This window comes from Panulirus ornatus, chromosome 69, assembly GCF_036320965.1.
Source record: "Panulirus ornatus isolate Po-2019 chromosome 69, ASM3632096v1, whole genome shotgun sequence".
Lineage (NCBI taxonomy): Eukaryota > Metazoa > Arthropoda > Malacostraca > Decapoda > Palinuridae > Panulirus > Panulirus ornatus.
In genome coordinates, this window is record NC_092292.1 from 15,327,214 (window position 1) to 15,351,495 (window position 24,282).

General features: G+C 44.0%; 1 protein-coding gene across 2 annotated transcripts in view; it reads left to right on the plus strand.

Annotated features, from left to right (window-relative positions):
• The window catches only part of LOC139747565 (uncharacterized), a 122,430-nt gene that overhangs the window by 26,460 nt on the left and 71,688 nt on the right, over positions 1–24,282 (plus strand). The window contains exons 2-3 of one of the 2 annotated variants that reach the window (XM_071659994.1): positions 5,639–5,713; positions 11,815–11,881. In XM_071659994.1, the coding sequence (XP_071516095.1) occupies positions 5,639–5,713; positions 11,815–11,881 (142 nt within the window). The remainder of the gene's footprint in view (positions 1–5,638; positions 5,714–11,814; positions 11,882–24,282) is intronic. The other variant, XM_071659995.1, reaches the window with a different exon arrangement.

The following is a 24,282-nucleotide window of genomic DNA, read 5'->3' on the forward strand; positions in this document are numbered from 1 at the left end:
TAGTATTTACTTAATGAGATGGGCGAGCAACGTATCCTAATTTTCACCAAATTTAGCAACGAATTAATTATGAAGCGGTCCAGATGAGTAATAGCATTCTTGTTCATATTAGTCAAATATCCCAAGGCGTAATTCGTAGAATATGACGTACATAATGCATATAACTACAGAATATTGGGATTGTCGCTGTTACTCCGAGACTTGGATCCGAAGCATCATCATTCAGAACAAGAAATGATGGTACGAAATTGCCTGAAATTGCGGGCTTGTCACGACGCAATAAACAGGTCTGGTCACTTATCAAAACAAGTATTTACAGGTCCGGTGAGATTACCGCGCGTTATTTCCTCGTTAGTAACATATTTGAATTTCATTTTTTTTTTTCCTACGGCGAATGATGATATTCAGGAATATCAATGAAGCTTCGGAATATCCCAGTTTTCCCAGTAGATCACCTTTAAATACATCCCCCGGTGAACACACGTGTTGAAAATATTTATGTAGCCGTAAGATCTCAGCTCCCATGTCCACGTGACCTGAAATTACACTTCACCTATTAATTTCAAACTCGATGTTTTTTTTTTTTCACATTTGCAGAATAGTGACTTAAAAATGGATCTCGACTGTATAAAGAACATTTCAGAAGCAGGTGAGATCTTATTTCATTGTGTGGTAGTACACAGTATTTCCAGGGAAGATCACTATTAGTGTATCATTCTTTTTATACCCTCCAATTTCCAGATATGGTACTGTTGTACCGTCCATTGTTACTTGTGTACTGAGAAATGGTTAAGTGACCAATTAGACAAATTTTAACACCATATTATATATATATATATATATATATATATATATATATATATATATATATATAGATAGATAGATAGATAGATAGATAGATAGATATGATAACAACCCCACCTATGATGAATTGACTTAGGAAAACTCGTAGGACTTTTTTGTGATTATTCATTCCATCGGCAAGCCAAACAAGCCATGGTGTGCTTGTCCTCTACGCAATTATCTGCTCTTGCAGTCCAGGAATCTTAAAGTAGAGCAGCCGGAGTGACGGAGCAAGGGAAGCGGTACGACAACGTGAGTAACAATCAATATTCCCGTACCAGTAGTGGTCGTGCAGCTGGCACCCGCCCGCAGGTCACGTGGCGGCCAGGCGGTTTTTTTTTTTTTCCCCTTGGGCCTCTAAACCACAGCAAACTGGAGGTACTAAATATATTTTATATATACATATTTTTTTTTTTAACTTATGAGCAGTTCTCTTATGGTATGAGAGAACATGGTGAGACACAGCCAACTGGTCGTACGAAAGTACCGTAAATATACTCTCACCCGATTTCAGACTTCGTTGATCATACAACAAATTGTTTAACACGAACACGACGGTTGGAATCGTGGGTCAAGTTCATGTTCGTTGAGTGTTAGTGGACCTAGAATTAATTACAACTCAAGGAGGTGTTAGGTTGGAATCGTGGGTCAAGTTCATGTTCGTTGAGTTTTAGTGGACTTAGAATTAATTACAACTCAAGAAGGTGTTAGGAAACGATCAAGTGGTGTTTATAATAGCCTGGACGGCCTTGATCCCAGCAGTTTGTAGGCATAACACCAAATTAAACCAACCTATGAGTATGTTTAGCTCAGTATACCCTAACCTCTTAGTTTTAGGTATGTTTAGCGTCAAGCTGCACCCACCAACTGAATTGCCTCAACATCATCAGGTGTTTAGGATGATTATAGAACCATTCACACTCACTGTATTGAGCCCTTTCCGTAATCAAAAGTATTTTCACAACGTTAAGTTCTGGTTTTAACGTAATCTTCCGTGAAATTTGATTGCAGGGAGCAGAATTCAGAAGGAACAAATAAATCTTTATTGTTTTCCCTCATAATTTCATTAACGTAACTAAGCGTTTTTCTCAGTAAGTGAAGTAGAATCTATCAGTGCATCGAAATTCTTGAGTAACCCACCATTTCTGGTCGCTTAAGTTCGGCTGGCAGGAAGCCAGATAAGATAAATTTGAATTTCAAGACGTGATCCACTGTCGCCCGCCAAGTGGGTATCCATAGTCCAACGTTGTGATGTTATTTATATATTAATATGTTATTTTGCTGCTCAGATACAGGGTCATTGTTGAGATATTCATGTATCTTCGATGGGCTTCGCACGATTTTCGTAATTGCAATATAATTTCACATTGCAATGTTCCTTTGGAAGTACTCCATTAGTAATTTCCCTCTGTCAAGTCGCTTTAAAATTTTAAGGGTGAACAGTTAGAAGTAGCTCGCTTTTTTTTTTTTATAATTACTTTTCGTAATGACGGGGCATTCTAATTTATAAGTGCTCAGACTAAAGTGATTTCTACCAATTTACATGTTAGCTTTCCATTTGAAAGGGATACGGAGAATGTCCAGCCTATTCCATGGGTTTGCCAATCACCTGTTTCATTTGCGATTGTAAAGTCGTTTTGTTAATTGGGTCTGGAATGAGTATAAAGTGAAGGAGAGTAACAAGTTGGTGGCTTTTATTACTGTGGGGCGGTTAGCGAAGCTGCTATTGTATTTAAAGAACTCGTCGAAACGCTTAGTTCTCCTTCCTCGTATAGGAATGGTTGTCGTTATATTACCTTCCCTCTACAAGCGTTCGTTATTCTGAGTGATCGCAGTTGACAAGGGACCGACGAATCTTTTTGGCAGTTATTGTAATCTGACCTATGCTCAGATCTGAGGTGATTTGAGTTCACTCCTAAGACTGTTAAGAAAGGTAATTGTTGCCATTAGTTTACTTCAGAATTTCCGTCGTGCCTTTAGGCTCAGAAACTACAGGCGAAATTTCTGTTGTGCTAGTAGGCTCAGAAACTACAGGCGAAATTTCTGTCGTGCTATTAGGCTCAGAAACTACACATTTACGGTTACACATGCAAGTTAGCAACAGTTCTGATGGTCGATAATTCAACTAGATTATTTTCCCCCGTAAATCCTATTTTTTTCATTTTAGGAACGAATTATTTTCTAATTATTTGAATATTTAAACGTATGAAGAGGGCTGGCAAATTGTGAAGAACTTCAGAATTTTCAGTAGCAAAATTTCATGAAGGAAAACGAATCTTGAGGAGATTGGTCTCCTCCAGCGTTTTTGAATGCTAGGTTAGGTTAGGTCAGGTCAGGAGTGAGGTCAGGAGTAGGTCAGGTGTGAGGTTTGGAGTGAATCTTACGTCATAGCTCAGGGAAAAAAAAAACTATGGGGTTGGGGCTAATCTTCAGATGATCCAGAAAAACCTTAGAATATATATTGCCCTGACATTTTGTCTAGTTCGTCATAAAGTTCCCGTTTTCTAAAATCGTTTTCTGTTTTAGAAGTAGCGATACTGCATTGAAGTGGGGGGACTATTGTATTTGGCATAGTTGAGCCAGTACCAAAGTTTTATTCGAATGTAATGTCGTTTTTCATAATAATTTCTAGTATAAGGAGTGTTTCTAGTACTTATATTTCTGAGATTATGTGTTACATGGAATTCAGTTTTTGAGAAATAGGATCAAGGAAAGGAAGTTAACAGCACGTAAACTTATTAAAAATGTGGAATTTACCCCAGCGGGGAAAAAAAAAAAATCGAAATCAAAACCAACTGGAGAGCCAGTCATAACTGTCGTTAAGATATAACATCTTTGACAATAGAATGCTGTTAGACGACAGTACTAATCAAATTTAGATTTCAATTCCATTGCAAACGTTCTGAAAGTATGATTTGGTGTGCAAGTTTGTATATAAGCCAGCGAATTATACTAGTCACTGTGGGCTGATAAATATGAATCGGTCGGATGGTATAAGCTCATGTTTCCTACTGGAAAATGGGACTCGCTTCTCTCTGGTAATCGCAACCATGGCATCCCGAAACATTATGGAGTTCCGAGACCTCATTCCGAAAAAAAAATATTTTGGAATGTTTTGTCAGAGAAAAATAATAAATGGAGTACTTGACGACTATCTACTGAAAAAAATATAGAGTCGCGTACCATCCACAGTAAATAAATCCATACAGGGTTAAAAGTTTCGTGGATATATGAATTTATAGGAATTTCGTGGCTATATGAATTTATATGTGTGGTACTGGAAATATATATTTCTTGCGGAACCTTTCGCCGGCCGCATATCAGTGAGAGAGCTGGACGCGGCCAGAAAACGTGACTTAAAGAGAGTGTCTGCTTTGCCGAGTCCTTCCACTGGACGTTCACCCTCCCCTCAATACTCCATCGGACCCCGTTTTAACCTCTCCCCCCTCCCATCTTCTCCATAACTGAATTCTCCTTTTTCTTTTTCTCTTTTTTCTTTTTTTTTCCCCCTGATCGAGATGTATTAATATAACAAGCCAGTCGGGATGTATTCATGAAGAAGTATGCGATTTATGGTGGTAGTAGTAGTAGTAGTAGGAGAGAGAGAGAGAGAGAGAGAGAGAGAGAGAGAGAGAGAGAGAGAGAGAGAGAGAGAGAGAGAGAGAGAGAGCAAAGCCATTGACGACAGAATGGGATGAGTAACTATGGCTTTAGTTTCAGTGTCATTAGTTCTTTACCCGAAGTGAGACGAGGCTGGATGTAATATGACTGGAAATATTATCATTATAGCACTTTTTTTTTTTTTTAACATTATAGCACCCTCTTGACAATGACGGCACGACCGTTCAGCACTAGGGCACGACCCATGAGTATGATGGCCTGGCCTATGAATGAACCCTTAAGGATCGGTTCGAAAGCCAGGACCACCATATTCCAAAGGGTCGTACCGTCGTACTCAAGGGTCGTACAGTCGTACTTAGGGTCGTACAGTCGCACTCAAGAGATTAAAGTACTTCCTCGTCATAATAATTTTACAGGTAAGTGTACACTCAAAATATCTCATCTCATAACTTCAGTTCAACAGAATTTCTTATAATCCTACCATTGGCAGAGAGGCATAGGTGTTGTGTTTTGTTGGTCTGGTTCATACTCCAGTTAAACCCGAGTCACATCAACGTTCGGATGTGCTTTTAAGACCATGGAACGAGACGTCAGATTGTGCAGACGTTGGTAACATTACTATGAGAACTGAATTATGAACCGCCCGCACACTTGTCTTTTTATTGACTAAGGAATATATGTATATGTACATACATGTGTATGTCGGTGGGTTGGGCCATTCTTTCGTCTGTTTCCTTGCGCTACCTCGCTAACGCGGGAGACAGCGACAAAGCAAAATAGATAAAAAATTATGTATATATATATATATATATATATATATATATATATATATATATATATATATATATATATATATATATATATATCACAACCATTACAATACACCCCTTGATATATATAAACCTTATAAACCTTAGGACAAACCTTTCCAGTACATTATGATAACCTATTCCTCCCTCTCCCATTATAGTACAGTCCTTTCTCATTCCCTCCCCAACTGTACTATAACCTATCCCACTTGACCCCCCTCCCCCACTCGCCCAGCCATAAAACCCCCTTCCACTCCAACTCCCTCCCCCTGGGAGACACCTCCTTCAACCCATACTCTCACAACCCCCTTCCCTTCCCCAACAACCCATTATGGCTACAGACTTAGAGCTGGGATGTTTTACAGTCACGGCGGCTCCCGGCGAGTCCTGCTCGCCTCAGCGGCTTACTGCAGCGCGCACCATGCCTCCAACGACGGCTCGTGAGTACCACCACCACACTACCACACCACGGAGCTCTAACCACTCTCCCTTGGAGGGTGCCTCTAACTACACCATCATGGCCACCACAGCCAGGATCACCACCACAGTACAGTTACACTATGATGCTTCTCACACCGCTTCACCACACCACACCACACTACTATCAACACACCACACTACTACACCACACCACACTTCTACCACACTCTACCACACCACACCACACCGTCTCTTACCCAATGTACAGTCCATATTTATGAATTTCTGTGTTCGTGTCCTTGGCTGCACATGATTTCTTGTGTTCTTTGTGCTTGGACTGACAACGAGGAAGTGAGTTTGCCTTGGTGAGTGTCGCAACTGCCTCTTGCTTTGTGTCGCCCCACCGCTGGGTTGGTGCCCTTGAGCACGACGGGAACGACCACATCGGTGCCCTGACAGACTCTCAAGACCCTTTAAGGGTCAGTTCAAAGGCCAAAGGCCGTCGTGCCCAAGGGTTCGTACCATTGTGCTTGTGTCGTGCCGTCGTGCTCAAGGGTTCGTACCGTTGTGCTTGTGTCGTGCCGTCGTGCGCAAGGGTTCGTATCGTTGTGCTTGTGTCGTGCTCCAAAATCGTACCGTCGTGCTCAAGTATCGTAAACGAAATGATAATGAAACGAAAAGCCATTAAAAGGCAATCGTAAGTGTCTGAAATTCTCGTCAGCTCATGGTGTTTCTGACAAGTGGATGGTAAAATGAGTGAACAGAACAGCCGATTTAGGGTAATTCACTGTCTCATATCTCCTTAAGATTAGAAATATTTGGAAACAAAAAAAAAAAAAAGATACAACTGTCACTCGAGGAAATTATATCACGGACGCTTTCTTCAAGCCTGGGAGAATTCACCAATCGCAAGAGCTCTTTAAAACTCGTTTTAAGGACACTGGCCATTCGTTAAAACGTTCTGTGGAAATTGACCAATTATAAAAGTCCTCTCGAAGCTCAGGAAAACTCAACAACAGTCATAAGAGCTTTTTTGGAAATCGCCTAAGGAAACTTGCCAATATCAAGGGTTCTAAAAAAAAAAGCAAAAAACAAAGCTAAGGTAACGCGGGACATTATTCCTGTAGGCATTGTAATCAGGTTGGCTTAACAGTCTCCAATGAGTGGTCATGAACATTACGAACAATTTAGCTTCTGAGCACGACAACGCTCCTTGGGTATATAATAGCCTAATGTGTGACGTAACCTGTGTAACGGTACGGTCCAAAGCTAATGGATCGTTACGTCGTGTTCCGGGCGTCATCGCAAATGTATTATGATACATAGCAGCTTTACATATCATGGCGAATTGGATGATGGTTGAGTTTACGTCGGTAAATTGCGAAAGAATGGACACCGATGATAATTCCACTGTTTGCGCAACAGAAGGTCTTGTCTGTTGGCTATATTTAGCAGCTGGCAGGGCTTCTGTTTCACACAGCCTCAGACTCTATTGTTGTCTTGTGTTTCCCGCAGTACCACCCTTGTGGTGTTGGGTGACAATACTCCTGTGGTTATGCAAGTCTCTGGTGGCGAGTATAATTATCTTTAGTACAATAGTCATGGAAATGCAAGTGTGAAAATATGTCCGTTTTCTTCTTCGTTCTTAATTTACACGATTTTTTTTTTTGTGTGTGTTGTCTATAATTCTCTTACTCGAGTTGAATATATATATTTTTTTATGTTCCTTTTGATGTTTCACATTTTCTTTACATTCATTTTTTTTTTTATTAGATGTTGTTTGAAAGCATGAAGTTGTTGCAAGACATTGACGTAAGAATTTTTGCATAGCCAGAATCTCAAAAGAAGATTACTTCGTCTTTTAGAAAGATGAAAGTAGCGCGTTTACAAACCTCATATGCATTGAGAGGACGTGTTTTTATTTCCCCCCACCCCCTCCAGAATTATCTTGAACAGCTGAGGAAGTTGTTCCGAGAATGTTCCAGTGATAGGTAACAGATGTGAAGTTGTCGAAACGCCCCCAAAAAGCTCGAGGTGGAAATATCCAACCGATCAATCGATTTCACTAGTCTAGATAGGGCTTGTGTAAATGCAACGCACGAGTGTATTTCAGATTTACATGTTTCAAGACAAAACACTTATGTATTTACAGTAGTGATTGTATTGTTCCGGGGGATAGATAATATTTATAGACCTTTACTGGACACGGACACGACGTAAATCGATACAAAAAGAGATTAGTTAACCTGGCTTTAACGGTTCGACCCCCCCAGAGGACGATGGTATGATAATGCTTGAATACGACTGTACGGTCACTGAACTCGATGTTGCGACCCTTGAACGTGACTGCACGACCCTAGGGTATGATGGCATGTTATTTGACCTGACCTTTATGGCGTTAAAAAGACTGCGATGACACAAATGTCACAAAAACGGTTTAAACGACTTATATATCATCTGGAATATGTTGTTTTTTCTAGTTTTCAATGTTGTCCCTAATCTTTTGTGTTTTGTTATTGACTTCCTTCGCTTAAGAGGCTTCGCTCGATGGTTTCCCACACTTAAAGGTCTTCTCGTAGTGCCCACCCACACTTAAAAGTCTTTTTATAGTGGTCAACTGCACTTAAAAGTCTTCTCTGTCTATTTCCAGGCTGAAGTCATGTTGTGTTCACTTTTTAGACTTCTATTCGTGGCATTTCCCACTTCTAAGTCTTCTGGTACCATCGTCTTCTATTTGGAAATCCACTTGTATCGATTTCTTCTGTTCTTAAAGTTTTCTAATAGCGATAACATCCACTCCAAGGACCTCTAGTTGCTACATTGTCCACTCTTAGTCTTCTGGTAACATCTTTGTGTGTAAAGTCTTGGGTGTCGCTCACTCCCAAGTCTTCTAGTAGCAACAAAGTCCACTCCCAAGTCTTCTAGTAGCAACAGAAGCAAGTCCACTCCCAAGTCTCCTAGTAGCAACAAAGTCCACTCCCAAGTCTTCTAGTAGCAACAAAGTCCACTCCAAGTCTCCTAGTAGCAACAAAGTCCACTCCCAAGTCTCCTAGTAGCAACAAAGTCCACTCCTAAGTCTCCTAGTAGCAACAAAGTCCACTCTTAAGTCTTCTAGTAGTAACAAAGTCCACTCCCAAGTCTCCTAGTAGCAACAAAGTCCACTCCCAATTCTCCTAGTAGCAACAAAGTCCACTCTTAAGTCTTCTAGTAGCAACAAAGTCCACTCCCAAGTTTCCTAGGAGCAACAAAGTCCACTCCTAAGTCTCCTAGTAGCAACAAAGTCCACTCATTCCTCAAGTAGTGGTAATTCCCACGTCCCAGTGAGTCATGGCTTGGCTGCCTTGGGGAATCCGTGGGTCATTGTGAGTACCTGTGAGACATGATCACCACGTCTGGCTTGGGAGTTGTACACAAGGTCGTCTCTCTTATCTAGAGGTGCGGAATCAGATCACCAGCTCCCACTCGCCTGCATACCAACTTACTGCAGGAGACCAAACTCAGCGGGAAGTTGTAAGAATATGTTATGATTAAAAAGAAAAAAAAAAAAAGATGCATCGAGATGGTTAGGTCTGGAGTAATTATTTGTTTACGACTCTGCAAGCGATTGTGATTTGAATGTTACATAATACCCCCCCGGAAATATAACTGCAATCTCATCCACTATAGGCTTTTTACCACACCTCGTCTCGCGTAAGGCTTTCACTACCTTCTCTCTTTTCACCAAAACACTCACCATAACTCGCGCTCCGCAGTCCTCGGCAGCCTTCGCGCCAGACAGACACATAACCTTGACAAGACTAACCCCCCGCCCCCTCCAGTCATAGGGCAAGTTTGAAGTGCTCATGGCTCGTATGAGCACAACGAGATATGTTATCCCGTTCAGTAGATGGGTAAACACAGGTATACCACAGATATACTATCTCCTTCACCGGGTTGAGTGAACACAGATAATGATATGCTGTCTCTGAGGGGGGTTGATTGTTTTTTTTTGGGGGGGGCTTTAGACTCATATCAACTGGCAGGGGTCATTAAGGCTGTCAACGTCGTCTAACAACAATCGACCAACTGACAGTGTAAACTTAGAAAACACCCTTCAGGTGTTACAAGATGATTACAAGACCCACACACTCTTTCACTATGCCTGTGGCCCCCAGCTTGACCTATCTCACAGGTATGAATAAACATGTTCATCATTAGGACATTGAATTCCTCATATACCTCAATATTTTGCTGTTTTCAAAAAGGATGAAATTAGAGTCTTTCGATTGAACATTTAACTGAAACGGTCACCGTCAAGGTGGAGACTTCAGAGTCTCTTTAGAGGAACGTTAAAAAAAAGAGAACAGGGTTTTGCCAGTGTCATGCCAGGAAAGATGGTGCGAGACTTGTCGTCCAGTTGTGACTTGCCTGATGAAAAACGAACAATGGTCAGATTCAAGAATTTCGTTTCGTGATATCCTCACGGATATATGGAGGTGCCTGGGGACTTGCCTAGTCCCTAAGATAATAATATTTGGGGGTACTTGGGCCCACCGCTCATCCTCGTTGATGTACTTACTGTACCCGCTATATTCCTACGTTTTCCTCCACCTACTCCTCTTGCTATGTGCCCCTCACCCACACTACTCACAGAAACGCTTTTGTACGCGTAGACTTCTGTGGTGTGGCGGTTAGCTGACGATGACACGTTCACGGGCGCCTGAGGGTCGATCGCGTACGTTCGAATCTTGATTTGCGGCTGTCGGTCCTCAGTCAACCGAGCTGTTCATCCTCCCGTAGGAGTAGGTCGATGAAATGCGTATCTGGCTTAGGCTAGGGTATATTACTATATGTATTTATACATCGCGTTAATGAGGTGGGTTTGTGTACGGGCATTCTGTTGCCGAGCCGTCTCAGCGAACTCGAAAGAATAAGCCTAAAGCCTATTACGTTAACCTATTAAGTTAATCTTTGCTTAACACCTGGTGAAACTGCTTGCCCATGACTCATGGTGTGCTACAGGTTGCCGTGGGCCTCATCAAATAAGAACAGGAGGCACGCAAGCGAAATTCCCCACGTCTGGTCAAAACACAGTTGCTTGCTTGCTTGCTGGTCTGGCAATATAGACGAACGGCCTTGGTATCACCGTCGATATAGAAAGAATAAAACGTTTAAAAGAATGATTATAAGGCATATTACGACACCCGACCAGCAACGGGTGTGTTGATTATAAAGTATATTGCGACACCCGACCAGCCACAGGTGTATATACGAGGCTTTTAACGAACATTCCTTTGCTATATTTTTTTTTATTTATCCGATCGTCTTGTTCATCAATAAATGATATTGATGCGGTAGAGATTTGAAGGTACTAGACGTCCTTTGTGCAGTTGGCGTTGCTGATTGTTGACATTTTTAATGACTGTTGTGACTGAATTACATTGTACATGTTGGCGACCCGTGCATTTCGGAAACACTGGTGATGAAGCGGATGACTTCATGACATAAGGACGTATTGGACATTGGTATGCCGTAGGTTTAGAGCATTTGAGTTGTTTTTTTTTTACAGAAAATGGGGCATTTTATGCACTTACCAGGGTTGAAATATGTTAAGCTGCATAGAGAATGGACATCAAAGGCTAAGCCATTGCATGTGCTGTATGTGAGTGGTTTTAAGTACGAGATGATGGTACGCAAATGCATGTTTTGTATGTCTTTATGACAGTAATAAGTTTCAGCATGCTAACTGGAGCGTATAGTTTTTTGATTCCTTACTCATTCTTGACTCTTTAAGTTGATTAGATCAGTACCATGTTTATTCAATGTTTTATTTGTCACCATGATGTACACAGTAATATGAAGAATGGTTGCAAATGGAGGATGTCAAAGAACTCCTTAGAGTTACTGCTATTCCAGTAGTATAGAAAACGGGTATTTTTCGTTTTCCTTGATCTCAAGAGATTTAAGGAAAACGGAACCTTTCTTAGGACTAACTAAGGAAAACTTAAGCGTTTACTAGTATGTTCAGGATTTTTTTTTTTCATCTTTTTTTTCATTTTCACTCAATATATTCTTCTGTCCGGCATCATGAAATACTCTTTCTGTACGAATATTTCTATTAATTGTTTGCTCTTTCTTTTAGGAACCTCAGCTTCGGCTCCCTCAATGACGACGATGATTTCGGCTTCACGAAGAAAAAGGCGGTTCGGGTGAGTACAGCTCAGTAATGACTTTAATTTTGAGGTGACAAGTTTATGGCTGTGTGTGATTACCGTTTCGTGTTTTACGGGAGAAGAGTTTTATACTCGTGGTGTCCCGTCTCTTAACCTTGTATGTATGTACCTATGAGGTTTTTGAAAGGAATACTTTTGATGCAGGTATTGCGCTGAAAGCAGTCCATCAACATAAACATTTTCTTTGTAATGCCTTTGTACTAAGATCAGGGGATAATCATGCAAGATACAGTGTAGCATTGATGGTGTAGGAACTGTTCTCAAAATTACTTAAAAGTTACAATTTTTTGAAATTGTCCTTCAAAGATCTGGCTGGTTTCGTTCTCCATCAGTTCATCAGTTATTTATATACGATTATTCTAACAACACTTGCAAGGCCTTTATACGAGGATATATTCCGTGGGATTCAAAATCTTGACTTGATCGGATTGTGATGAGGTGAAAATGTATGGAAGGTCTGCGGGCAATATTTATCAGATTTCACATCTTTGTTTTATGTTTTTTTTTTTTTTTTCCTCATAGAATGATGGTAATGGCAGGTAGGGAGGTAAACATAAATGAAACTAAGTCTGTAGATAAACATGATTTATGTAACCAGGTTCTATAGAGAATTTGGGTGCAATTTTATGCAAACAAGTCGTTTTTCCAGGCAGTTTGGGTGTAAGAAATTGAAAGTCGAATTTGATGAAATTGAAGTCTTAAACTCTTTTGGGTACGCACGCGAACTTTGAACATACTTGTTATTTAACTGATGTTTTGATATGGCAGTCACATGGGTTTCGAGGTAGGATGAATAAATGCTTTTGCATTGAATTGGAAAGTTGAATACATATTTTTTTTATATAGAAAACATTCAAATGTTTAGAGAAAAGTGCTTTTCTACAGAATTAGATTGCGTCTATATTTTTTTAGATCAGCAGAATATATGACACTGTGAATAGATAAACGCTTCTATACAGTGCTATACCATTAAACGACTTTATTTGAAAAAGTGTGAAGTATAGTGTACAATCGTTGAAACGTATCAGCCTCGTAGGTACATCGACCATCTACTGTCGTAAGCGTTTACCCTCGACCAAAAAGCTCGTCAGTGTTGGACTTAAAGGCTTTCGTACTGAAGGTCATAGTCCACATCAAGATGGACCTTGGGACAGGCAGATTGAGGGAGGGAAAGTTACCTGTGGTGCAAAAGTGCAGCTGTCAATACCGGCGGTCAAAGTGGCGTACCGCAAGAGTGATTTGAGGCCACACGAGTCTTAGGGGAAGATTGAATTTGAAATTTATGTACGTGGTTTGGGTGCGTGGGCTATATAGGTCGTTTAGTTTATCACATGACAAGGGTCGTTACGGTCGTCAGCGTTAAGTTATAACCATCAGTCGGGGAAAAAAAAAATAAATGAAATCACCATCTTTAAGGGAATAAGATTATTTTGATTATTTTAAAGGCACGCACTGTATACATAGTCCTTTTGAGGTGCTTTATGTTATGCATTTATCAACCACTCTAGCTTGAGGGTACGACCTTTGGGTAGGATGGGCCTGGCCTTTGTCCTAATCCTTATCAGGTCAAAGGCTAATCCATTCTACCCAAGGGTTCTTTGAGTTCAAGGGTCGTACCGTCGAGACCGAGAGTCGTCGTGTACCGTTTTGTGCTCAAGGGTCGTACCGTGGAAATCGAGAGTCGTCAGTGTACCGTTTTGTGCTCAAGGGTCGTACCGTCGAGACCGAGAGTCGTCGTGTATCGTTTTGTGCTCAAGGTTCGTACCGTCGAGACCGAGAGTCGTCAGTGTACCGTTTTGTGCCCAAGAGTCGTACCGTCGAGACCGAGAGTCGTCAGTGTACCGTTATGTGCTCGAGGGGTTGTACCGTTGAGCCTAAGCGTGGCCCGTGCCGTCGTGCGCTTAACATGGATTTGAGCGTTTAAGCGCAAGGCAAGCACACGTGTCAACTAAAAGCGTCCCGTCCCGTCCTTGAAGAGCGTTCACCGCAATGCACGTAATGCAACCCCTGCTCCATCAGCTGTTCCCCCAGCCAGGCAAACACATCAACACATCATCAGCTGACCGTTATCTTGGACAGCTGTTTTTCTTTCCCCCCCCCCCCCCCCCCCACAGCCCTTCCTCCTCCTCCACCACCACCACCACCACAGTTACGTAACAGTATTACGTCGGTTGGTCTGTAGTCACTCCGTCCGCCCCGCGCGTAACGGTGGCCTTGGCCTACTGCTGGGTCGGCTTCGTCGGCAACGCGTGAACAGTATCGTGGATGATTCATTTTTTTTTTTTTTTGCTTCGATCGTTCATCTACGCCCCCACCACCCACCTCTCTCTCTCTCTCTCTCTCTCTCTCTCTCTCTCTCTCTCTCTCTCTCTCTCTCTCTCTCTCTCTCTCTCTCTCTCTCTCTCTCTCTCGTTTCGAGGATCACACCCGAAGGCGCTGCCATGTAAGCAAGGATGGATACCACAGGTATTGGAATTATTTAATGGTTGTCACGCTTAAAAATGAAAGGAAAATCGTAACTCGCATATTTGTGGATTACCTCCTTAATTAGATATTGGATTACTATGGGTGGAGCTTGATTACCCCCGTTGGAGTATTTTAAGGCTCGAAAAGCAAATCAAAAACTATGATTTTACAATTAGTATACCTTTTTATTTCAAACTTATATATATATATATCACTTCTTATATATCACTTCAGTTTGCTTCTGACTTAACATATATACTCAGTTTTTGGCTGATCAGACAGACCGTTAATTCTTCTTCTTCCTATTATTATTATTATTATTATTAGTAGTAGTAGTAGTAGTAGTAGTAGTAGTAGTAGTAGTAGTATAGTAGAGTAGTAGTAGTGGTGTTAGTATTACTTATTATTATTATTATTATTATTATTATTATTATTATTATTATTATTATTGCGAGCACCGTCCACGGACCCCAGTTATGCGCAGCAATTTGAAAAAAAAAGTTCAAGGAACGTATATATTTATCCGACCTGCTGGTGTTGACGGGTTCGTCGGGCGGGAGGTGGGTAGGTGGGTGGCGGGGGTGCGGCAAGAGATCTAGGTGGAGTGGCAGGTGTAAGTGGCTTAGCAGGAGGTCTCGTGACGTATCAGAAGATCTAGGTGGCTCACTAGTTCTAGGTGGCGCAGCAGGTGCAGGGTGGCGTGGCAGGGGGTCTGGGTGGAGTACCAGTAGGTCTAGGTTGCGTAATGAGGAGGTCTAGGTGGCGTGGCGCGGGATGTCTAGGTGGCGTAGTAGGAGGAGGTCTAGGTGCGTGGCGGATGCCTGGTAACGCAGCCCCACGTGTCGGCCGCGTGAGGTGGAAGCTTCCCCCCTCCTCCCCTCCCTTCCCCTCTCCCTCTCCCTGCCCGAGTAGCTTACCTCCCCTCCCTCTCTCCCCCTCCTCCTCCTCCTTCCTTGCCGTACACTACCGACTTCTCTATTGCCGCTTTCTATCCTGACATTTCACCATTTCTATATAAACGTTCAGTGTAATTTGCCATAAACTTTTTAGTGTATTTTGCCATAAACTTTTTAGTGTAATTTGCTTTAATATTTTTTTTAAAGATTTTAATTTTCGTCTAGCAGACCGTCGGCCAGCCCAGCTCAACCTACTTTCATAGACTAACTCCTCGTATTTTTATTTGCTCACATTCCAGCTTTATATTTTCCTCTTCATGACATTTTCCCATTATTCATTAACTTTCGGTATAGATGTCTCGTTTTTACTTATCGTTTCTTTTATAAGTTTCTCATCTCTTAATTATAACCAGAAATTAGTTTACTGTACCTATAAGTCGCTCAGCTTTCGTGTGGACTAAATTCATGAAAAGCCATTCATCTTTTGCCAATCCTACCACCACCTCCCTCCTCCTCTGGTCCACCATTACCCCTGTGCTCTCCCCATTCCCCCCCTCTCCCCTCCCTTCACACCCGAGGCCTGGGGAGATCAGATGGGGGTGGGAGAGAAGGCCGTCAAGACCGTGAGACTGAGTTAATGATGGGAGTGGGTAAAGCTATCGCTTCCCAGTGAGGCGCGGCAAGTGACTGTCGTGAGTAGAGCTTGTCACTTCGTTGACGCGTGGTTTGATGAGGGCGGGTGGGGAAGGGAGATCCCCCCCCCCCAGGGCTGGTTAATGACTTGGGGGGGGGGGAGAGAGAGGTTAATGAGTGCGTGGGGAGGAGCCTTATCTCTTCAGTCCTCAGGGCTGGCTAATGATTCGGGCGAGGGGACTCACTCAGCCCTCTAAGGGCTAGCTAATGATTTGGGGGAGGAGATTCAGCCCCATAAGGGCTAGCTAATGATTTCTAGGGGAGGAGATTCAGCCCTGTATGAGCTGGCTAATGATTGTGGGTTGCGGGTGACTCTCGCTTTCCTGATGGCTGGATAATGACTAGGTGGCATGTCTCATTTCCTCGAGGCCCTGGGGAATGACGGGAGAAGGAAGGTCCTCATCACCCGCTCCTTTAGGCTTGATTGGGAATATTGTGTAGCAGCAGGTCTCCATGCCTCCCCACTCCCCCGGAGCACCGTGGATACCAGGCTGGTGACAGGAACACGAGGGCCTTCCATCCCCCCCAACCCCCCCGAGCGCTCGACCCGGTGACGTGGCCGCCAGTCCACGCGTCCCCACACGCCTCCCGCCACGTGAGCTCCCCGCCCGAGCCGGCTGCCTGCCCGCCTGCCTCCCTCTCCCCTCCCCCGACTACCTAACCTGCTAGCCTCCCTCCCTCCCTCCCCGCCCGGTATTCTCCCAAGCCCAGACCTGCCATATTTACTCCTCTACCGTGCCCTGCCCGCCGCGGCTTGGGTACCTGTCGTCTGTACCCCGCTGAGTCCTGCACTCGACCCCCCCCCCCCTCCTCCTCCTCTCGCCCATCCACCCCAGCCAAACCTGACGTCCTCCCTTGTTCTGCGGAGAACCCTCCCAATCCTAGCCTTATATTGACCCTCCCCATCCCAGCCTTATATTGACCCTCCCCATCCCAGCTTTATATTGACCCTCCCCATCCTAGCCTTATATTGACCCTCCCCATCCCAGCCTTATATTGACCCTCCCCATCCCAGCCTTATATTGACCCTCCCCATCCTAGCCGTATGTTGACCCTCCCCATCCTAGCCTTATATTGACCCTCCCCATCCCAGCCTTATATTGACCCTCCCAATCCTAGCCTTATATTGACCCTCCCCATCCCAGCCTTATATTGACCCTCCCCATCCTAGCCTTATATTGACCCTCCCCATCTCAGCCTTATATTGACCCTCCCCATCCTAGCCGTATGTTGACCCTCCCCATCCTAGCCTTATATTGACCCTCCCCATCCTAGCCTTATATTGACCATCCCCATCCTAGCCTTATATTGACCCTCCCCATCCTAGCCGTATGTTGACCCTCCCCATCCTAGCCTTATATTGACCCTCCCCATCCTAGCCGTATGTTGACCCTCCTCATCCTAGCCGTATGTAGACCCTCCTCATCCCAGCCGTATATTGACCCTCCCCATCCTAGCCTTATATTGACCCTCCCCATCCTAGCCGTATGTTGACCCTACTCATCCCAGCCTTATATTGACCCTCCTCATCCCAGCCTTATATTGACCCTCCCCATCCTAGCCGTATGTTGACCTTCCCCCTCTTAGTTGTATATTGACCCTCCCCAACCAAGCCTTATATTGAACAGCCAGAATTAAAGCTCTCCCAAGCCCTTTCTTTTAACTTTGACCCTTTCTATCAAGCCGTACTTTTATTATCTTAAGTCCTCTAACACGTTCTTATCTTCCCCCACCTCTTATCTCGACCCTTACCAACCGTTACCAACCTTTTTTTATGCTCTCTCTCTCTCTCTCTCTCTCTCTCTCTCTCTCTCTCTCTCTCTCTCTCTCTCTCTCTCTCTCTCTATCTATCTATCTATCTATCTATCTCCTTATTTGAAGCGTTTTTTGCTCTCTTAAACCCCATTTCCCGGTCCTGGCATCCACGTTTCCCCACTCCAGACCTCCTCTCTCATCTCCATATTTCTTTTATTAGCCTCCTTACCACGTGTTCACTACTGCTCCCCCCTCTCTCTTTCCTTTTCTAAATTCTTTTTCTGGTATATATTTATCTCAGGGCTCCCAGCGTTGTTGATGTTCCCAAGCCTCTTAAATCCCCTTGAACAAAAAGGAATAACCCCGCGAACATGGCGTTACGACCCTTAGGCTTAATTATAAGGCCTGGCTTTTTTTATTATTATCATTATTTGACTCTTGGGGGAAGTCGGGTCAACTGTTAAGCCATGATATTGTAATTGTCTTAGAGTCGTGCTTAAGGGTGGTACCAGCGTCGTGTTGAGGGAGGGGTTGGTACAGTCGTGTTCAAGGGTTCACACGGTCGTATAGTCGTGTTCAAGGGTTCCTACAGTCGTGCTCAAGGTTTCGAACTGTTGTGCTCAAGGTTTCAAACAGTTGTGCTCAAGGGTTCCTACGGTCGTATATTCGCGTTCAAGGGTTCATACAGTCGTGCTCAAGGTTTCGTTGTACAGTCGTGCTCAAGAGTTCACACAGTCTTACCGTCGTGCTCAAGAGTTCACACAGTCTTACCGTCGTGCTCAAGGTTTAACACAGTCGTACAGTCGTGCTCAAGGGTTCGTCGTACATTTGTGCTCAAGGGTTTACACATTCATGCTGAAAAAGCTTAAACATTTCTGTCTTAATGTTAAAATTTTCTCTTCCGTACCGGCCATGTATCTGTAAGAGTACAGCCACACCGTTCACGGGCTTTCCAGGGTTTCCAGGCTCGTTTTTGTTAAGACCGATTCCCTGGAACTTCCTACCATATATGTACATATTTTTTTTTTTACCTTCAGCTTACCTTTATACTTTCCCTTCTGGCTGTCACACACACACACACACACACACACACACACACACACACACAGCTTCCTTTCAACACTGGTATCTGAATTTCTGGACGGGAATAACTGTTTCTTTGTTCTAACGGAACACAACATTACTGCCCTTGTGGACGGTGGCGCGGCTTTTACGTGCTGCGTTAACAGCCCTCGAGCACGACCACATGAACCTCCAGCACGCTTTTGTGACCTGATCCCGATACTATGATGATAAGGACTGAAACCTAGACCCCCCCATAATATACACGTCACCCGTCTTTCTCGAAAGGTCGAGCCGTCGCGCGCTAGCTAAGGTGTAAGGTTACTAGGCTGTTGTTATTAAAGGTTGTGTGTGTGTGTGTGTGTGTGTGTGTGTGTGTGTGTGTGTGTGTGTGTGTGTGTGTGTGAAGTCCTAAACAGAGGATAACAACGCAAGGACGTAGACACTCGAATGTGCTTAGATCATACAGAGGAGGCGTGTAAGAGGCCTGCTATTGGCCTTAGTTCGTATTTTGTCCTGCAGGGAAGAAGAGATGGATGTGAAGATGCGACACACTGCAGTGTTCAGAATGGAGAGCGGACATAGATTATGGGGAAAGGAGAAAAAAAAAAGGTGTTGAGTATGGAGGAACCATTTAAAGGAAAAGTTTTATCTTGGAAAATAATCGCTGGCTTTAGATTAAAAGTTGTGTAGCACGTATGGTATTGTATTCGTCGTTCGCCCGGTGCTGCAGATCATACCAGGTGTGGCTTTGCTAAATTTGTCTTCAGAGGATATCGCCACTAACAATATGTATTTTTGACGCTATCAATGCTACTACTACTACCACTACCACCACTACTACTACTACTATTACTACCACCATCATATTTACTATAATGACGATGATGATAATAATAATGATATTTATTATTATTATTATTATTATTATTATTATTATTATTATTATTATTATTATTATTATTAGTCTCCATCAACAATAAACTGTCAATACTGATGCTGATGTGATTGTAAGTACGCTTGCTTTATGGTAGTGTGGCAATCCGTGATATTGTAATCTTGGACGACCGTGTTATTGCATTGTGGCCATTCGTGATACTGTAGTCTGGACGCCCGTGTTATTGTAGCTTGGACATCCGCGTTATTGTAGTTTGGACATCCGTGTTATTGTAGTTTGGACATCCGTGTTATTGTAGTCTGGACGCCCGTGTTATTGTAGCTTGGACATCCGTGTTATTGTAGTCTGGACGCCCGTGTTATTGTGGTCTGGACGCCCATGTTATTGTCCGTACGGCTAACTGGTGGTGGGAGGGAGTACTGAACGGTGGGGTGGCAGAGGGTACTGGCCAGTGATGGGGGAGGGGTATGGGCTAGTGGTGGTAGGAGATGCAGGCCAGTGTTAGTGGTGGTGGTGGTGGTGGGAAGGGGATGGGGTTATGGTCAGAGGCGGAGGTAAGGGGTACAGGGCAGTGGCCAGTGGTGGTGATAGGGAAACGGGCCGGTGGTAGGGAAGGAGTGTGGTCACCTGGTTGTGGTAGGTGGTACAGACAGGCCAGGGGTGGTGGTAGGGTAGATACGGGCCAGTGGTGGAGGTAGGGGAAGAGGCTAGCGGTGGGAGAGGAATACAGTCTTGTAGTTGTGGTAAGGGGGTACGCCGTGAGAGGCCACTTAATGGTGGTAGGGGTAGTAGGTACGAGACGCCAGTGGCGGTGGTGGTGGTGGTAGAGGAAAGGGGGTCCAATGGTGGTGGGTGTGTAAGCGGATCAAACTTAGAAAGTTGACCTAGTTTGGCGCGTCAAGTTTATATACCTTACAGCGGCAGGTCTTCCTGCCCGGGAGAGGAAGGAAGGTGAGTTGGGAGGAGAGGGGGTTGGGGGTAAGGTAGGTCAGTTGGCCGTTGAAGGCATCGCCACAACCATACCGCCTTAAGCAAACACACACACACACACACGCGCGCGCGCGCTCTCAACTCAGCGGCGGAACTTATGCAACGTGTGTATCGTAAAATTATAAAAGTGACAGGCATTTCTTGGTGGTATGTGTTATTGCATGATTGTAAATGATTTTTTTTTTAGTAAGAAAATGCCATCAGCAACGAGCGACGGTATGGAAGATGAATGTTCACTTTATGATCCCCGTTTCGTCATGATTTTGTTTTATAATCACTTTTTTTTTTGTCATCAATATTCGTGAGAGATATGTAGACAGTTTTTGTTGCACGATTATGAAGTACAGTTCACTATTCTCGTCAGGTGAAAAGGAAATATACATTTATAAACATTTATTGCATCGCTTCAAATATAAGGTCCTCTATTCTCACATCACTTTATTAATGATTTTGTTTTTACTTTATCCATGTAATACAACACTTTCGTGAAATCAGACGTGTAGGGAAACAGTGATGTAATACAGGCATTACAGCGTCTGTGCTTGTAAAGTGAGGAGTGAAATTTACTGATACCCCTTCCTTGCTGAAGGTTCTGTTCAGATATCCAAATATATTGGATGGTTATTGATCATCATTACTGAAGAATTCCAGGACTCCCGTAGGGATTCCTGCATCATCAAGGCTGCGCTACATTATTTCCAGGGAAAGGATGTGATGGACTCCTTTGGAGTGTAGATGAGACGACACAGCCTCGCCGAAAGCGATGGTACTGGCGGAGTAATCGCAATGCAGGCGGAGTGTCGTCCGTGAACTGGTTTAAGAATTAATTACAAGATCTCAGTGAAGTCTGAAAGAGTTTCAGACTTCACTTTCAGACTTTAGTGTCATCAGAGGATGAAACTAAAGAAGGGACAAACAAACATTAAGAGGAAATAGCTGAAAGAAACGTGTGAAATGTTGGACGCGTTCTCTATACCGTTATTGGAACGAAGCCCAGCATCGTTGCTCCCCTCTTCTGTAGAGCTCAATTTATTCTTGACATCTTAGTCCATGGGAACATATTCAACAGCGTTTGAGGATAGCTGATTAGGAATGATAATACTACCTCACTAAATATAAGGGTTCTATGTACCATGCGTAACGTTTATGTAGAAAAAAAATATATACGATTGAACAAGAACATTGTACAAGGCGGCAACTGAAGCTGTCGTCAAGAATAAAACTGTCGCAGTTTTGAATCTTGTGGTGTGATGTAACCGCTTGTGTTACGGCTGAATGAGAGAAAATGGACACGTTTGCGGATTGGTTTTGAATATATGAATATCTTAGTATATGGTAAACTTTTAACGTAATAAAGAAAGGGGATTCTGAAAGTGCTTTTGCGGTATGGATAGAGAGCGCTACGTCTACCGTGGGTGGGAGAAGGGAGAGAGGAGGGGGTGCGGGTGGGCGGGAGGGCAGGGTATACATGACGCAGGTGGCGCCCTTGGGTCAGGCGATGACCCGCACCGGGTAAGTCATGACGCAAACGCCACGTCTCTTGTTATTATTCTATGGAGGCGATGATGCAGGGCTGGCTGGAAGGACGTGACAGCCCGGACACTCACCGCGCGGCGTGTCTCCCTCTCTCTCCCTCACTCCCCGCCCAAGCTCCCTCCCTCGCTTGCCTTGAGCAGCTAGGCTTTGCGTGTCGTGTGGGTCTCAGCCATCATTCCCAAACTCTTGACCTCGGTATCATAATTCGTGGCGCTCGCGTGTCACCCATGGGTTTTCATGTATTCCAAGCGGACACTTAGGCTTGATGACACGGCCACAGGTGTTGCATACTCGACGGAGGTCGTATAAAAGGCCATTTCTTGACGACATGAGTATCTCGGCGACGCTTTCGAAGTCGTGCGGGTTGAATTTATCCGTCGTTTGTTGTCGGAAAATGTCGGTTAGTGATGGCTGTATGGTTCCTACTGTGTGTTGCGTAGTTTGTGTGTGTGTGTGTGTGTGTGTGTGTGTGTGTGTGTGTGTGTGTCTGTTTGTGTGTGTGTGTGTGTGTGTGTGTGTGTGTGTGTGTGTGTGTGTGTGTGTGTGTGTGTTTAGAGCACATGTCCTCCACAACCTTCCTGGCCCATGGACAGAGGGAAGGGTAGTGGGTGTTTCCCCCAATAGAATGGGTACATGTCGGGTGTCACGTAGGCTTAGGATTCTTAAACCTTCTCCCCTTCGTAGGTTTAGTGAGGCAACGGAGGCTGGGGTGACGTCAGGGGAAGGAGGAAAGTGTGTGTGTGTGTGTGTGTGTGTGTGTGTGTGTGTGTGTGTGTGTGGCGGGGTAGGGAGGAAAGACATTGGCAACGTTATGAAGACCAGAGGTGGGTGGGAGGGAGGGTTTCGGGAGGAGAGGTCGACATGCGGAGGTCTGGTCAAGGTGGGTGGAAGGATGGCCACGTGACACCCCCGCACGTTGCCGGTGGGCCCCCCTTACCATCCCCCCCCTTTTTTTTTTTTTAAGTCCTCCTGACTGCTGACCGTCTCTCGGCCGAGCCCTTACGACTATCAGATCTGCTCCAGTCGACCCATAGTCCTGTCGGTCGGCGGCGCCACGGCTTTTATTTCATTCGCTCTTCCCTCCCTCACAGCCCTAAGCTTAAGTGCTGAGCAACTTTTGGACCAACTACTTAGTACCGCTGCTTTGCTGTCCACCCGGCCCTTCAGTTCCTATTGCCTGTGAAGAAAGAAAGAAAATGAGATACTCGATGAAATGTTCTGTCGTATGAAGTCGCTGTTGAACATGTCCGTGTTCTTCTTGAGAGAGAGAGAGAGAGAGAGAGAGAGAGAGAGAGAGAGAGAGAGAGAGAGAGAGAGAGAGAGAGAGAGAGAGAACGCGACGGTTCTTCCGTTTCTCTGCGTTCCAGTTGTTTTGCCCTGTGAAAGAAAACGGGAGGTGGCTGGTACCATTTTTGTTCTCAGACAGCCCTACGTCAAAGTTCATATATTTCTACAATACTTTTCTCACATCTTGTAAGAGGATTGGATTGTGTATGTTTACATAGATTTAAAAAAAGGATTTCTGTCAAGGTAGGATTTTGATGATGAAATTGTTGATGCTTGACTTTTTTTTTATTTGCTTTAGTAAGCCTGCCCTCCCACCCCCCTCCTTTTTTTCAAGGTAGATTTATGTAAAGAAGTTTTTTTTCTTGGGTATGTGTCATGCAAGCTGCTGATGCGGCAAAAAAAAAAAAGATTCCCCTCCCCTCCCCATCTCATATCAATTTTTTTTCGTCTGTTCTCTTGTGTAAGCGTGTGCGGGCAGTGACACCCCGACACTTCAAACCTCCTCCCCACTTGCATAAGTCCTTGTTGGGGGTGGGTGAGATGTCTCAGACACGGGGCAAGTAACTAAAGAAGTTTTATCATTAGGGGAAAGAAGAATAGCCATGGGTCGAAGTGATGGAACACCTTCAGCGACCTCGGCCTCTCTCATGGTACATACTCGGGTTAACCTATGTTCTGGGAAACGTATTAACAATTTTCTTTTACCGGTAAAGTTGTTTGATTTTTTTTATAAACCATCATTTTGATTGATTTTATCTCTACTATGAATCAAAATGTCGGTTTGCATAAATCAT